Source organism: Solanum pennellii, chromosome 3, assembly GCF_001406875.1.
Source record: "Solanum pennellii chromosome 3, SPENNV200".
Taxonomy (NCBI): Eukaryota; Viridiplantae; Streptophyta; class Magnoliopsida; order Solanales; family Solanaceae; genus Solanum; species Solanum pennellii.
In genome coordinates this window covers 75235827-75252256 of record NC_028639.1, presented here as the reverse complement: position 1 = coordinate 75252256, position 16430 = coordinate 75235827, and the positions used below count along the sequence as shown (strand labels likewise).

At 29.9% G+C, this 16430-nt stretch overlaps 1 protein-coding gene and 2 non-coding genes across 3 annotated transcripts; 1 reads left to right on the top strand and 2 right to left on the bottom strand.

Annotated features, from left to right (window-relative positions):
• Positions 1-2101: 2101 nt before the first annotated feature.
• Positions 2102-2181, bottom strand: LOC114076623. The gene has a single exon (XR_003577679.1). It is a non-coding gene; the product is annotated as a small nucleolar RNA R38 (small nucleolar RNA).
• Positions 2182-2204: 23 nt separating this feature from the next.
• Positions 2205-2273, bottom strand: LOC114076634. The gene has a single exon (XR_003577690.1). It is a non-coding gene; the product is annotated as a small nucleolar RNA snoR64a (small nucleolar RNA).
• Positions 2274-8451: 6178 nt separating this feature from the next.
• On the top strand, positions 8452-14704 carry LOC107012247 (uncharacterized membrane protein At1g16860-like). Its single transcript, XM_015212038.2, has 5 exons — positions 8452-8620; positions 8697-9551; positions 13682-13837; positions 14014-14225; positions 14329-14704. The coding sequence occupies exons 2-5, from the start codon at positions 8715-8717 to the stop codon at positions 14519-14521; spliced, it is 1398 nt and encodes a 465-aa protein (XP_015067524.1). The 5' UTR covers positions 8452-8620; positions 8697-8714; the 3' UTR covers positions 14522-14704.
• The last annotated feature ends 1726 nt before the right edge of the window (positions 14705-16430 follow it).

Below are 16430 nucleotides of genomic sequence, written 5' to 3'. Positions count from 1 at the left end.
ATTTTGTCATGTATAATCAAAATTAGACTTTTTAAAATTCAATTATATCAGTTTCTCTTTTGTAATGGTACGGTTCGATTAATTTTAATTTTTTTTCTTTTTATAATATCACCTCAAAATATAGTTTTATTAATATATTTCTTTCACAAATATGTTCTTGAAGAGATACTTTAATTTTTCACCAAAAGACACCTAAAACCTTGTTATTGTATTGTTTGATCTTAACTATTTACTAGTAGTGTTTGTATAGGTTCTGTTGTATTGTTTTATAGAGCATTTATTACAATATCTTTTAATTTTAAACCTAATTAAGTAAAAGCTAATTAAAGAGCAAAGACCTAAAATCATCTAGTTATATTAATATTTGAAAAATGTTATTGAGAACTTTTTTCATAAATTAAAAAGACTTTTCCACAGTTATACACTTAACTAAAGTCCACGAATCTTCTAGCAGGTGGAGTGCTTTATCCTAGTTAAAGTTGAGAGATTAGACCTGTCTAGCAAAACTCTCAAGTGTCAAGGATACATGTAGAATTTGACTTTATTTTGTGGAGGCCTCTCCATCCTTTACATCCTTCCTAGAAGGTGGTATTGACCGTTTAGTGTGTATTCGTTTGGTTATGATAAGTTTTTCCTAGTTTATTAAAAAAAAAAAAAACTTTCTACAATTTTTTCAAAAAAAAGACATACACACTTAATCTTGATGAAGATTCTATCCTTCCACCCTCCAAATTCTTTTTTTCATATTTTTGTGCAACTTTTGTGCTGAAGTGGCATCTTTAATCACCCCAGTTGATTGTGTTTGTACACACGCATCCGTCACATGTGTAAATATCTTCTTTTTTTTTAATTAAAAATAATTTTTTTCTTAATTTTTTTTTGCAATACTTCAATTTTTATAATTTTAAAAAAAATATTCTTATTTTCTTTATCTTGTATTTAAATTAAATGAATACACATTCTTTTACCTTGTAATGAAACATCTTGTTACCTATATTCATCGTTTCTCTTTTATTTTTCTATTGATTTTATTTTCTTCGTCTTTTCTTTTGATTTGATTTCAAATGTCTTGTATTTAACAAATAAAACATGAAAAATTAAAATATTAAAATAAATGACACTTTTAAATTATTTTCAAAAAAATACACCTAATTTTTTAAAAATACTTAAAAGTGAAAAGATGATAAATTAATTAAAAAAAGTTTTAAGTGAAAAGAAATTAAAATAAATATTTTATGAAGTAAGAAATAAAATAATTAAATATATATAAATTTGTAAAAATGTGTACTGACTAATAATAAAATTAACAATTATTAGTATATTTCATTTAAAATTCTTTAACCTACGTTTGTTCCAATTGAACAATCTGATTTGTTGAAAAAATCATTCTTCTTAGACACGAAATACTCACACGTCAAAAACAGCTATTTCCAACAAGGTTTAATTCTTATATATACGTCGTATGTCACTGCAATTCAATATTTAGAAAAATATTTTAGATAAGATTTTTTCCAACGGAATTCATAATTTTAAGTAAAACTTTATTCATCTTTCTCATACCAAACTAGATGGAGAGAAAAAATCGCCATTGTCTTGTTGGAATGAACCAAAGGTTGCTTTTTATAATAAATTTTTTGATTTATTTAATTTATCAAGTTATCACAAGTACAAAACATATGCTTATGACTGATTTAATTAAGCCTGCCTGCTATTTATGTGGTAATAATTAGTGTATTTCTAGGACCAAAGTTTTATATTTCTGTTTTAAAAAGTGTCATAAGTATAGTTTTGTGTTATTTTTGCCGCATAAACATGTTGCCAACAGTATAACACTGACATTCAGAAGTGGATTATGTGAGAATGTTAATGAACTCATGTATTCCGTTTTAACAGTTCACTACCTAAGAGCTGCGCTTGTCATGTTTCACCATCAAAAGATTTGTCATACGCAAAAAGTGTTTGTTAGATTTGGATTTGAAATTATTATTAACAAACATCTAAGAAATAGTCCCAGCATCAAAACAAACTTGAACAGGGTAATGTATGTTTCCAGGCATAATTAGTATGACTCGAGGCAATGGATAGTTTTCATAATGAAGATAGACATGTCAGATCACAAGCATTCATCATAACGTATCAGACAGGGATAACTGTGAATTGCTCATCTCATCATCCATAAGGCAAAAAGCAATGTTAAAGAAGAAGCATCAGATCTTCCTATTCAGATGAGAATCATAATACTCAAACAATGAGTATTCATCTCCGAAAAACACATCATCTGCCTTGATATATAGAAAACAAACAAACAAATACGAAAAATAAGCCTCAGACCGTCCTAGTCAATGCCATAATCAACATCGAAACTAGTCATAAAACTAGCATCTCCGTGGCTATATACATGTCATCATAGGCAATACTTTCTTTGACAAAAATAAAATATTGTCATGGGTCAGAAACGAAAGGAAAACTTTCAGCACTGAATATATCAGACAGGGATAACTGTATAATTCCTTTGATCATCACACCCAAATCTACCTTGAATGGAGGCGGAGGGAGGATTAGGGTGGGGGATACAATTTAGGGTTGGCCTGTCACAGATAGATTCAAGGGAATCGCACAACAATGTATATATAGCGAGTGTGAGAGACAGAAACGAGGCTGCTGCCTTTAGGGTTAGGGTTTACGCTATGATGGGCTACATCCACTTTGGATGATCAACCTCAATTGGGCTCAACTTAAAAAGGAAAATTTCAAACTTAATTAATTAAATAACATTATATGGGTATAGTTTATCTAATTACATATTATGGTTATAATTTAATTATTTAGATATTTTTAATTTTGTATATAATGTTTCTTTTATTTTTTATCTAAACAATTTTCTTTTAGAAGAAGTGGTTTGTAAATGAAGCGTTAAATAAGCTAACAATAAATTTAGATAATGCCATAATTTAAGGTAAACGTTCAAATTCATTTATTTTTTTAAAAAAAATAAGAAGTATACAGCAATTGAAAGACAAGATAAACTTGTTTTTGCGTTTTGACGAAGCAGCATTTCATCTATTTTTTTTTGTTTTTCTGTATATTCGAATACAGGTAATGGTTCTTTGGATGAAAATTCATATATTATTATTGCAATAATTGTACAATGTTATATTGAATTTACAAATTTGGATATATGTCCGTTCCTTAGTGTGTTGAGAATTGTATATGTCCATAATGTAAGTGTATATAATATTTTTTGGAGTGTGTTTCTTTTGAAAATTGTTTTCAATGTTTATCATAAACGGCAGTATGTTGTAGCAGTAATTTCAATTTGCAGTTGTATATTAAGTTTTTTTGTATACAAAGGTCGTGTTATTTAATTGTATGTAAGTATGAAAATTTAGTTTTGTATCTATTTGCATTACCTATGATATAGTTGTTTAGTATACGTTCTCTGATTTCTAAATTTGCATATACAAATAATGAAGTAATGTATACGTTGAAAATATATATAAATTTTTTACGATGAAAACCCATAGGATACAATTATATACTTTTTTGGAGTAGTATTTGTTTTATTAGAAAGAAGATTAGTGTAAACATAAGTTTGTCATTATTTATTAATCTGATTATATATAAGTGTTGCGAAATACGATGATGTACATATACGATTATTTTGATTTGGAGGCAGTTTATTCTGAAGCTCATTCAATGTATTGATTTGCGTATAACATTGCATGTGCATTGTTTTTTTTTTATGGTTCTTGCAAATAAATCTGACTACCTAAAAAAACAGGGAAAAGCTACATTATTTCAATTAAGGTCTACATATAAATACATTTTTTGTATACATAATAAAAAAAGTATAAATTAAATATACATTTGTAATTGCTTTTCTTTTGTATATATATACAAACTTACTTTTTTTGTATATTAGTATGTGTACATGAATATGGTACTTAAACATGTCAATATATACAACTGTCTAAATGACTTTGTATATACTACAATAATATATAAACTTAATATATACTTAACTTCAATAATTTGTATATAACTACTAATAAATACAAATTATAATCATATATGAATTTTTTCCATCTCTATAACTAAATACAATTACTTTTTGTATATGTATACAAAAACAAAAATAATATGAAGCCTTTAATATACAATCCACTACTAACCCTATTGAAACTTAGTATATTATTTATTATACATAAATTAAAATATGTATAAACTAATCAAATATACAGATACGTACAATAACTAAAGGAATATACAAATAAATAATGGAAGATATATACAAATAACTAAAACATGTGTGTACTAAACATGCAATATACTATATACAATTACGTGAATACAAAATTACTTAAACAAACAATTTTTTGTATATTGACACCTAAGTAACAAGAATATTGTATCTAAAGTTGTTTTAAGCCACTACCTCATGATTGTGATGTTTTTCAGATCCGTCAATTTCAGATGCACTCTCCTCTGAATCACTGTTTACTGCTTTCCTCTTTCTTCCTCGTTGTACAATTTTAATGCTCTAGCTTGGCTTGTTAATAACTTTTTGAACTGCCTTAGGGTCATTTCATTGATCTCAATTCTTCCATTGTTTGTTCATGTTGAACTTGTTTGAATTTTATCATAGACCCTACATCAATTCCAAAATCTTGAGTTAAACCCATTGAAAACGAGGGTAAATTGTCAACAAAATTGACATGCAATGGAATACCTCTGGTAATCCTCATAGATGAAGATGATTCATTCATTTTGAAGAATTTGTAATCTAATAAGAACAATCGATTATTTCACCAAAAAATTATGAAAAAAAGTAAGAAACACAATACATATACAACTGTTGAATAAGGAAAAAAATTGTACAAGACTAAAATTTAGGATCACCTGCAAAAGTTGAATTCAATTTCAGGAGGGATAAATTGAATTTTTGCCAATTTAAAATTCGAAATCGAATAGAAGTATTGATTATAGGAGAAAAAGGTGGAATATGAATAGGAGAGATACTATTAATTTGTATAAAATTATATACAAAAGTAAAAAAAAAAAGTTTTTATACGATTGGTTTAGGAATAGGTAGTGGACCCCATTAATTATAACAAAAAAAAACTATAATTATAGATAGTAAATAAATTAAACTATACCCTTATTATATAATTACTTGGGGATGTTTGCCATCCCATGTAATATATATATATATATATATATACTAGAGAGTGGGTATGGGGGATTCAATTCCCAATTTCATTTGTTTATGATGTAGTCAATACTAAGTTGTAATTTTGTATCATATATGATAACCAATGTGACCATGAGATATGTTCAATAAGCTTTTAGCTTCACAAGTATCCCTCAAGCTGTTGCGGTCGTTGTCAAATTTTCACATATAGCAAATACAAAATTGATATTTGTATGTTATAATAAAGTTTGCATAATTGTTCTTCATAGCAAATATGCTATGACTAGCCTACTTAGTTATACATATATACAAAAAAAGTAATTGTATAATTCGCTGGTTCCTCTTTCAAATTTGTGTTCGCTGGCAAACCATTTGTATAAATGATTGCCAGTATCTCATTTGTATAAATCTTTGGCATCCTCTCAATTCAATTTCATGTGTTTGTATATCTATATAAAATTTGAATTTTTATACAATTGAATCAAAATAAAACGTTTATATATCAAACAGAAACAGTCTGAGGGACTGACAAACAGTTTGCTAGAGGACACAATTAAATCAACGTATAGTTATACCATTTAATTTAAACTAGTGGTTTGTCATTATATACATAATTTGAAATTGAGGAGAGTTATGAAAAAAAATTTCATTAATTTTGAAGGGAAGTCATTTTCCTTAATTTTGAGAAAAATGAGTTGATTTGAAGAATATTTTCCGAAACTTTTGTCCCAACCAAACATGGAAAAATTGGAAAACATTTCCATCATACGAAACACACTCTAAAAGTATGTGATTTCTGTCCTTTGTCCATGTGTTTTATTTAATTCGTCCTTTTTAAGTTAAATCTAAACCCATAGTGTTGGGCCCTCTTCTTCCCCCCTTGTTCAAACACCCAATTCTCTTCTCCTGCAGCTCCAAAATAATTCCGTCCAAAAGCAGCAGCGACAGTAGGCTCAGACAATTGGCCCTTGTTTTTTGAATTTCAAAAATCGACCAGTTGGTTGTTGTTATCCTTTTTGTTTTTTGTCCCTATAAATACCCTCTATTCCATTCGAACAATCTTCATTAAGCATTGAGAGTTAAAGCTGTTCGTTAGGTATATTCATTGATTCAAAGTTTAGTAGAAAATTTCTCTAATCTTTCAACTCTCTTGCACTCACTTACTTTAATTTCATCTTAGTAACAAGGTGATCTGTTAACAATTTAAACATGTGTTTAAATTGCTTTTATGTTTAATTTACAGTTTGCTAGCTTTTTGTGTACTTTGTTTTTCACAGTATAAATCCATATAAGAATAACTAACTAATATAATAATAAACATGCTCATTTTGTTCTAATTTCACAACAAACCCTTGTTCCATTTTTATTTTATTTTTTTACATTTTTCTTATTTTGTGTTAGATATGTATATATATTTTAGAGAAAAAAATTCGCATGTATACCGAACATAACATAAATAAAAATGCGAGAATGTATTGAATTATTATCTATTTAACATTTTTTTGGGTTTATCTATCAATTTGTTACTTTTTTAACAAAAAATTCTTGAGCGGAAATTCAAATTGTGATTATAAAAGTTAATTATCAATATGATAAATTATTAAGATTAATCGGGTCAAATTGAACGGGTCAAGACCCAACCCGTTTTTAGCCCATTTGAGCCCAAAGTAAACTTGGGCGGGTCAAGATCCAACCCGATTTCTATTTAACCCATTATAATATTGGAAAAATTACATAAATTAATACATTTTAAAAAATAATTACTGATTTTAGCGATACTTTTTGTTTATTACCATTTATAGCAATGTTTTGTTAAATCTGTAATATGTATTAAAAGTGAATTATGTATGCAATATATATGAATTATAATTGTTTTTTTGAAATATATCATGTTTGTTTGGTAAAAAATTGTCACATTGTATTATAAGTGTATTAAAATGTGTGATAAATGTATTATTCATCAATAAAATTTGTATTATATGTGAATAATAAATTATTTTTTGTAATATGTATTAAACTTGTATTATAAATGAATTAAAAGTGATCAAGTGAAATAAAAATATTATTGCTATAAATGGTAAATATTTTTTTAATATAGTATATTTATGTAAGTTTCCCAATAATATTTCCAATTTCAACCCAGCCCGCCTATTTGACACCACTAACCATCAGTGTTGACAGGTTCGAATTAAAAATATATAATAAATCAAAAAATATAAAGTAAAAAAAAAAATTATTTCTAATTAAATAAATAATGAAATAAATAAAATTATTATTTTTAACTTATCTCACTCGCAAGTGGCGAGTGAATACACTCTAGGTGCCACATAGGAACCCAAGGAGGTAATAAATCCATACTGGAAAAGAATAAAGAGGTATTAGAATCTTTGTAAAATTTCAATGTCTTTTTAAAAAAAGCATTATAAAAGAATGGGAGAATTATGTATTTTCTCTTTAATTTAATATCAAACTAATTACCAATGCTTTGTATACTCATTGGTTTGGTATTTAATCTACCTTATTTTGAATATTGCACTCAAATTCAAATACAAGGTAACAGATTGTATGTGTGTTTGTTTTTTTTGAAATATACATTTTTGTTTGGTTCCAATTTGGTGATGAGCTAGTTCTTTTTGTCACTTTGTTCATAGGTTACTTTCTCTTCCCTTTTTAGTTTTATTTTCTTTTCAATATATTTTGTTTTTTTGCAATTATGTGAGCCTACTTTGTGAAGATCATTATGAAGATACAATTTCAATACACGAAAAAAAAGAATATGACACGATATTTTCTAATGTTATTGAGATTTGCGAATTTGAAATTTATGACGTTTTGTATTCATGTGTGATTCACGCTATTTACACTTAAATTTGAGTAAAAATATATATTTTTTTCATTTATTATATTGTCTACTATTAACTTAATATAAAAATTAAAAAATAAATAGTAAATAATAGGATCCTTATTAAATATAAGTCTAAGGATAAGTGGAGGAAACATTTATTTAATCATAGATATGAAATTTATGTTAAGAAAATTGCACTAGTGGTGAGTAATTTTTATATGCATTTCGAATGTAGGCATTTGTTTTAATGATTGTGTTGGTCATTGATGAATAAATTAGTGTAGTTTCATATAAAAATAAATAAATATACTTCTTCTAATTACTTGTTTTTTTAGTTATGATTTTATTTTTTTAATTCTATCAAAGTAATATTATATTATGTAGAAAGAAAAAAGGAAAAGGGTAAAAAAAAAAAAAAAGAAGAGAAGAAAGGTGGGATGGGGGCTGAATTGTGTATCCATGCCGTCGGTGTTACGCTCCTTTCACTTTAGGTTGAAATCTCATTATTTACTCTGAATTTGGCGATGGTGATGCTTACCGACTAGCTAGTACGGACTGCAACTCCTCTTTTCTCACTCACTCAGGTACTTCTTCTTCTTCTTCCTCACTTCTAAATACATATCCCTTTTGTATCCTAATTTTTCAAATGGACACTGCCAGACTTGGGAAAACGATTTAATGGGTTCTAGATTCCCATCTCACCAGCTCAGCAATGGCCTTTACGTCTCTGGCCGCCCAGAACACCCCAAAGAAAGAACACCAACAATCACTTCTGCCCCCATGCCTTATACTGGTGGTGACATTAAGAAGTCGGGAGAGCTTGGAAAAATGTTTGATATCCCTGTCGATGGCTCCAAATCCAGGAAATCTGCTCCCATAACAACTGCACCTTCCAGAACATCACATTCAGGACCTATCAATTCTAGCTATTCAACCTCAGGTCCCATATCATCCTCAGGGATGCCTGCTTCACTTTCGACTAAGAAATCTAATTCTGGACCCCTTACCAAGCATGGTGAGCCTATAAAAAAATCATCCGGTCCTCAATCTGGAGGTGTCACACCAACTGGCCGCCAAAACTCAGGTCCCCAACCACCACTTCTCCCTGCAACAGGTCTTATTACTTCTGGCCCTCTCAATTCCTCTGGGGCCCCAAGAAAAATCTCAGGTCCCTTGGATTCAGCAAAGATTCATGGCCCTTCTCTTGTTAACAGCCAGGCTGTCACCACTCTCAGTCAAAATGATGTGTATTCCTTCAAGAGGAGCTTCCCTAAACCTATCCTCTGGGCAATGGTTTTGTTATTTCTCATGGGATTTATTGCCGGGGGATTTATTCTTGCTGCTGTGCACAATGCTATTCTGGTCATTGTTGTTGTGGTTCTATTTGGCATTGTTGCTGCATTGTTCCTATGGAACTCTTGCTGGGGTGGAAGTGCTATAGTTGGTTTTATTACCCGCTATCCAGATTCTGAACTAAGAACAGCAAAAAATGGCGAATATGTCAAGGTTTCTGGGGTATGTATTTTCTCCCTAGTATGATGATATCTTACTTCTTACCGTTTAACTTTGCGCAGTTCTGGTGCTTGATTGCCCTTCATTATTTTGTTTCTCCTTATAACTTATAGTATGCCAATTAGAGATGTCCACTTGTCGTATATGTCTATTCTTAGCTTTGATCATAACTATATAAAAATAAGGCTAGTTTCACTTCACCTCCCTGAAAATTTTGCGAGAGGAACAAGATGGTACAAACCGTGGATAGGAATTGGCCACTTCCACACTATGCATCTTCTGTCGAGTTCGGGGATGTTTTAATGAGTGATTAAGTAAAATTAGTAAAGCTTCTTCTTTGTAGATTGTAACTAATGACACAATAGGTCATTTATGGCATTACAAATCCATCTAGTTTTTATAAATTGATTTTATAATTGAACTCTTCTTAAAATGATCTCTATCAATCAATAGTATTCGGGGAGAGAAAATAAACATGATGTTTGCATTTTTTTTCAAAAAAAACTAATTAATCCCATCTCACTGCATTCACTTTCTCCTCCGTGTCGTCGCACACAGAATGGAAGATTGAAAATCTCATCCCACTTACATTTAGAATCACGAATGCAATTCTTTTAAGAAATTGGAGCCAACTATCAAGTTGCACAAAAAAAGGAATTGCAGTTGCCAATTGCCAACCCTTCTCTCTTTCTTTGGTTTACATACAAATTGAAGCGTAGTTGCTTGATATTACAAAGTAGACGATGCAGAAAAAATAAACAAAGAATTGCTTTTATGATAATAAATTTTTCTCTTTTTGGTCTTTGTTCCATGGAATACATTTTCCACTAGACAACAATCTTTTTGTTTATCTTTTATTCATTACATAAATTTTGTGCTTTTTCAAGTCAATTTTATTTTGCTTAATAAAAAATAAATTCCCTTCATTGTGAGGGTTTTTTGTCTTTTTATTCAACCCTCATCAGAATATTCTCAAACTATCCAAAAGATGGATGAACAATGGGGTGTCCCTATCGAAAGTCTAAGAAAATATATCGTTTCTCATCTTAAAATTGAGGGGTAAATGAAATACCAACATTTTGTGTAGCATTGTTTTGTTTCTTTTAAGTAAATGAAACACTGTGATGTTAAGGAGGGATAATTTTCATGGACAAAGTGATGCACGTGTAAGAAGCGTACGCTTCACACCATAAGGTGCAATGTGATCCAAGCAAGACAGATTTGATTATCTGTGTGTAATTTCAACAGTTTGTTTTTTTGTTTTTGTTTTAAAAAGAGGAAGAGAGAAAGACAGGGACATTTGCTAACTGAGTGTTAAGACTCCTTTCCACGATCGCTTAAGGGTTTCTTTGTCGTTATCCTCTTCTTCTCAAGTTTGTATTTACTCATCTTCTACGTCTTCTGTTTATCTGCCCTTCTTGATTGACTTTTTCTTTTTTTGAGATGGCTATCTTGATTTTTATTTTTTTTTTGTTTTTTGGGTTAAATGATGATTCATTCTTCTTCTTGCAAGAGTTAGATTAATAACGATGTCATTGTTTTCTGGATGCTGAAATTAGTAATTTTAAATGTAATCTGATGTCATACTATAATCATGCATTTGAACAATCCCATTTGCCCCAAAAGTCTTTCATTGTTTTAAACTTTAGCTTTTATAGTCTTGCTGTTGTTTACGCATTAAGTGTATATTAGTGGTCTGTTTAAGATTCTTGTTGTTTTTGGCCTTTTATATTGCTGTCATATTGGTAGTTAGTAGGTAACAAGGCTATCTTTAAAGCTTGGCTCTGACATTTAAAAGGCTTTAAGAAGTATTTCTTCCACATTGTAGTTCCCGTGGTCGCTTGAGATGCGCTTGATTGAAGAATCATGATTTTAGTGAGTTTTCATATTGCCGGCCCCAACTTGTTTGGGGCTCTGAGGTGTAGTGGTAATAGTTGTTGTAGTTCCCAGTGGGTGTAGTCCTAATTTGGTGGCCATGTATGAATGTTTTATGTTCTTTTTTTTAAGAGTTATTTGATTAATCTCTTAGTTGTGCTATCATTTTGAATTACCTTATTATAAATTTTTCTTTTGGACACTTAAAATTTTCTTCCTGGAACTTCTTTTCATATTTATCTTGCAAGATGCAAATCCATTTCTACCACTCACGAATTCCCAGTTTCAATCTGAATGACCTTTAGTGTAATTACGAAGTTTCCAGTAGAAGTCCTAAGCTAGTCCAGTTACTTAATTATTTTTTTTTGATATGGTAACACCATCCGCCCACACCCTCCCTTGTAGGAGTCAATCACGTTCCTTTCCATTTGTGCCCTTGGTGATTTGGAGTTGGTGGGTCCTTTACACTAGGCTATCTCTTCTGCAGTTTAGTTACCTATATGGTGTGCTGCACCCAAATAGATAAGAAAATCTATTGAGAGATAGCACTTGATATGTGTTCTTCAAAAGGCAACTTCACCCTATTCATCTTCACAAATGTTTTCTCTTCATATTCAAATCAATGTGGTTGTTACTCTGGTGCAACTAAATTTGGCCATTTCCTTCCTTTTTGAGGGACATGATGGCTGCAATAGCATGGCCTGTTGAAGTTAGGAGAACTACAACTTGGAGAGTATAGATGGGTTTTGTTGGTAATGTCTTATAGATGGCTTAGGTGGTGGTCTGCAATAGATGAGAAGTAGTACATGACCGCCGTGTGATGGTGTTAGCAGCACTTTCGGTAGTTATTTTCTTTTCCTCTTCTGGAAAGAGCTTATTTGGTATTTGCATATGGATTGCTCACGGGCAGCAGCTGTTATTTTAGTGGCTGATATAATGTCTGCTATGGTAGTTGTGCACTATGGAAGAGTCTCAAGTGGTGAGGGTTATTAGCGAGGACATGGGTGAAAGCTGGTGAGTGTTGCAATCAGGTGGTATGCTGCTGGGATCATGGTGTTGGAGTTGGGTTTTCTTTGTGGGTAATTTATGTGGCACATGCTAGTTGAATGGCTTTTGGTCTCTAGGATTATTGAGTTGTTCTGGCCTTCTCATGAATCCAAAATATCAGGAAGAGTTACGGGAAACAAAATCGTAGGTATCAATTTAAATAAGCATCACTTGTCTAGAATATCGTTTAAAGCAAAAGAACGACTTTATGTTACTGTTGCTGAATTGCTTAATGCTGGAACTGGTGTAACTGTTGAACCATTTGTTTTCCTTGCCAACAAGTCATTTGATGCTGCAAAGTTTGAAATAGCAAGATAAGAGCTTAGGATTAAGGACCTATTTCCTTTCTTTGGGTGACTTTGTATTCAACCATTTGTTGTTATATGAAAGTTTGATATATTATTGTTGACGCTCAAGCTCTCATTTGCATGAAAGAAATCTAATCAGAAAACAGAATGGCAGTGTGCACCCTTCTCACTCATGCACGCTATTTGTAAGCAAATGGACAGAATATCATCCTTGGGATCTGGTGCGTGGTGTAGTTGCACCATTATTGTATCCATAACCGGAACTAGCTTTTTCAGCAGCTTTGCTTCGTTACCTTCTTGTTAACAGTACTAGTTTGTAGCCTGCAATCTGCATCTACCTGGAATACAAGCTTTGCCAGCTAACCCCCATCTAAGCTTCCCTTGTTGTCTTTTTTTTTTTTTCAGTCCCTCACTTTTTTGCATGAAAATCTAAAGCCTTTTGCACTAAGTAATTTGTTATAAGTGAGAAAATATGGCACGTGGGCCTAACACAAACCCAAAAGTTAGCTTCCACTCTTAACAATAAGTAGCAGGGATTCTTCAAGTGTCCGTCATCCCACATCAGACAAGTCATAGTCATTCTCAAGTTATCATAATTGTATTTCATGTGTGTGCCTCTCTAGTCTTCTAGTAGATAATTGATTTTGATTCCATCATTTCTTATCAGCTCTACAATGAACAAGTTTTTGGAATTGGTGAAACTCTTATATTATGTGAAGTTGCTAGGTTAGAACCACGGGATATTGATTGTCTCTTTATGGAATAAAGTTATTATTGCTATTTAGTCCAAAGTGATATTTTAACCTATGAACATTGAGATTCTTCTGTTCAACAATTACTTTTCCTGTTGTTGATTGACATCTGTCTGAACTATAATTATCCTAACACTCTATTTTCATGAAGGTGGTGACTTGTGGAAATGTGCCTCTTGAGTCATCCTTCCAAAAAGTTCCTAGGTGTGTCTATTCTTCCACAAGTTTATATGAGTATCGAGGATGGGATTCAAAAGCTGCAAATCCTACTCACCGGCGTTTTACATGGGGCCTCAGGTCTTCAGAAGTGAGTTGCTAGACAGATATCCTAATCTTGTTATCCTGCTTCTCATGATGATGCTGGATTTAGTCTTAGGACCTTGGATTAAAGATATCCCATTGTTTGGATGATGTATGAAAATTTTAAATATTTTTGAGATTTTACTTTGCTGACTTGAACTCATTGTCTGTACTGTTTTGTAGAGGCATGTGGTCGACTTTTATATCTCTGATTTTCAGTCAGGGTTAAGAGCATTGGTTAAGACTGGGTATGGTGCAAAGGTGACTCCTTATGTAGACGAGTCAGTAGTTGTTGATGTGGATCCTTTGAATAGTGAGTTATCTCCAGAATTTATCAGGTGGTTGAGAGAAAGAAGCCTTTCAAGTGATGATCGTATAATGCGACTGAAGGAAGGGTAGGATTTCTTCTCCGCTCTCATTTTTTGGTGCCGGTAGATGATATAGGATTTTAAGAATATTTTAGTAAATTAAGATGTGTATTTTTGGTGTTTGTGATAGGTATATAAAAGAAGGAAGCACAGTGAGTGTGATTGGAGTGGTTCAGAGGAATGAAAACGTGCTTATGATTGTCCCACCTCCTGAGGCATTTACAACAGGGTGCCAGTGGCTGAAATGCATATTTCCTGCTAGCCTTGAGGGCATTGTGTTAAGATGTGAAGATGCGTCAAAAGTTGATGCTATACCAGTGTGATAGGTTATGTTCAGCATACTTAGAGAGGTTAAGAATTTTTATTGTGGAGAAAATAGTTTGTGTTTCATTTCTTGTATAGTAGTAAGTAGTTACTATGGTGTTGTTTAAACTTTTACATGACATGTTGTAATAGAGTTAGATGAAATGTTTGAGAGTATAATTGTGTTTCTAATCCATGTATATATATATATTAGAAAAGTGTGAATCATTTTTTTACGGTACCTTTTGCCTTAGGGTCAAAAAAAAGACAAAAGTAGAGGGAGGGCACTGCGAAACCAAAAATATATATGGATTTAAGATTTTTGTCATCCTATAACCAAATTATTAAGGGAAAAGGGTCTGATATACTCCTCAACTTTGTCATTTAGAGCTGATATAACCCTTGTTATGAAAGTGACTCATATATACCCCTACTTGTAAACAAATGACTCACATATACCCTTTTCCTCTAACGGAAATGAAAAAAAAATAATTTTAATGTAAATTTTTATTTTTTTCTAAAAAATATAATTCCATATGAGTAAATTTAATCCTCGTAAAACATATTTTTTTTTGACTTTTTTTTGTTTCAATGACTAATTTATAATTATTATTTTGATAATCAAATTTGTTTATGTTTTACTAATATTCTTGTAAAACTTATTGTAGATGACCAAATTTTTTCTTCGAATACGAAATTAAATTACAATACACAAAAAAAAAATTGTTTAAATTTTTTTTCTTTAAACTAAGGAATGAAAGAAAAAAACAAAATAATTATTTGAGTTTCTTATTCTTATTTTGTTTTTTTCTTTCATTCCTTAGTTTAAAGAAAAAAAATTTAAACAATTTTTTTTCTTTAAACTAAGGAATGAAAGAAAAAAACAAAATAATTATTTGAGTTTCTTATTCTTATTTTGTTTTTTTCTTTCATTCCTTAGTTTAAAGAAAAAAAATTTAAACAATTTTTTTTCTTTAAACTAAGGAATGAAAGAAAAAAACAAAATAATTATTTGAGTTTCTTATTCTTATTTTGTTTTTTTCTTTCATTCCTTAGTTTAAAGAAAAAAAATTTAAACAATTTTTTTTCTTTAAACTAAGGAATGAAAGAAAAAAACAAAATAATTATTTGAGTTTCTTATTCTTATTTTGTTTTTTTCTTTCATTCCTTAGTTTAAAGAAAAAAAATTTAAACAATTTTTTTTCTTTAAACTAAGGAATGAAAGAAAAAAACAAAATAATTATTTGAGTTTCTTATTCTTATTTTGTTTTTTTCTTTCATTCCTTAGTTTAAAGAAAAAAAATTTAAACAATTTTTTTTCTTTAAACTAAGGAATGAAAGAAAAAAACAAAATAATTATTTGAGTTTCTTATTCTTATTTTGTTTTTTTCTTTCATTCCTTAGTTTAAAGAAAAAAAATTTAAACAATTTTTTTTCTTTAAACTAAGGAATGAAAGAAAAAAACAAAATAATTATTTGAGTTTCTTATTCTTATTTTGTTTTTTTCTTTCATTCCTTAGTTTAAAGAAAAAAAATTTAAACAATTTTTTTTCTTTAAACTAAGGAATGAAAGAAAAAAACAAAATAATTATTTGAGTTTCTTATTCTTATTTTGTTTTTTTCTTTCATTCCTTAGTTTAAAGAAAAAAAATTTAAACAATTTTTTTTCTTTAAACTAAGGAATGAAAGAAAAAAACAAAATAATTATTTGAGTTTCTTATTCTTATTTTGTTTTTTTCTTTCATTCCTTAGTTTAAAGAAAAAAAATTTAAACAATTTTTTTTCTTTAAACTAAGGAATGAAAGAAAAAAACAAAATAATTATTTGAGTTTCTTATTCTTATTTTGTTTTTTTCTTTCATTCCTTAGTTTAAAGAAAAAAAATTTAAACAATTTTTTTTCTTTAAACTAAGGAATGAAAGAAAAAAAC

Coding starts and splice junctions, on each gene's coding strand:
- LOC107012247 (XM_015212038.2), top strand. CDS start 8,715: ATGGGTTCTAGATTCCCATCTCACCAGCTCAGCAATGGCCTTTACGTC. Junction 13,838..14,013: donor GGGGCCTCAGGTCTTCAGAA/GTGAGTTGCTAG, acceptor ACTGTTTTGTAG/AGGCATGTGGTCGACTTTTA. Junction 14,226..14,328: donor ATAATGCGACTGAAGGAAGG/GTAGGATTTCTT, acceptor TGTTTGTGATAG/GTATATAAAAGAAGGAAGCA.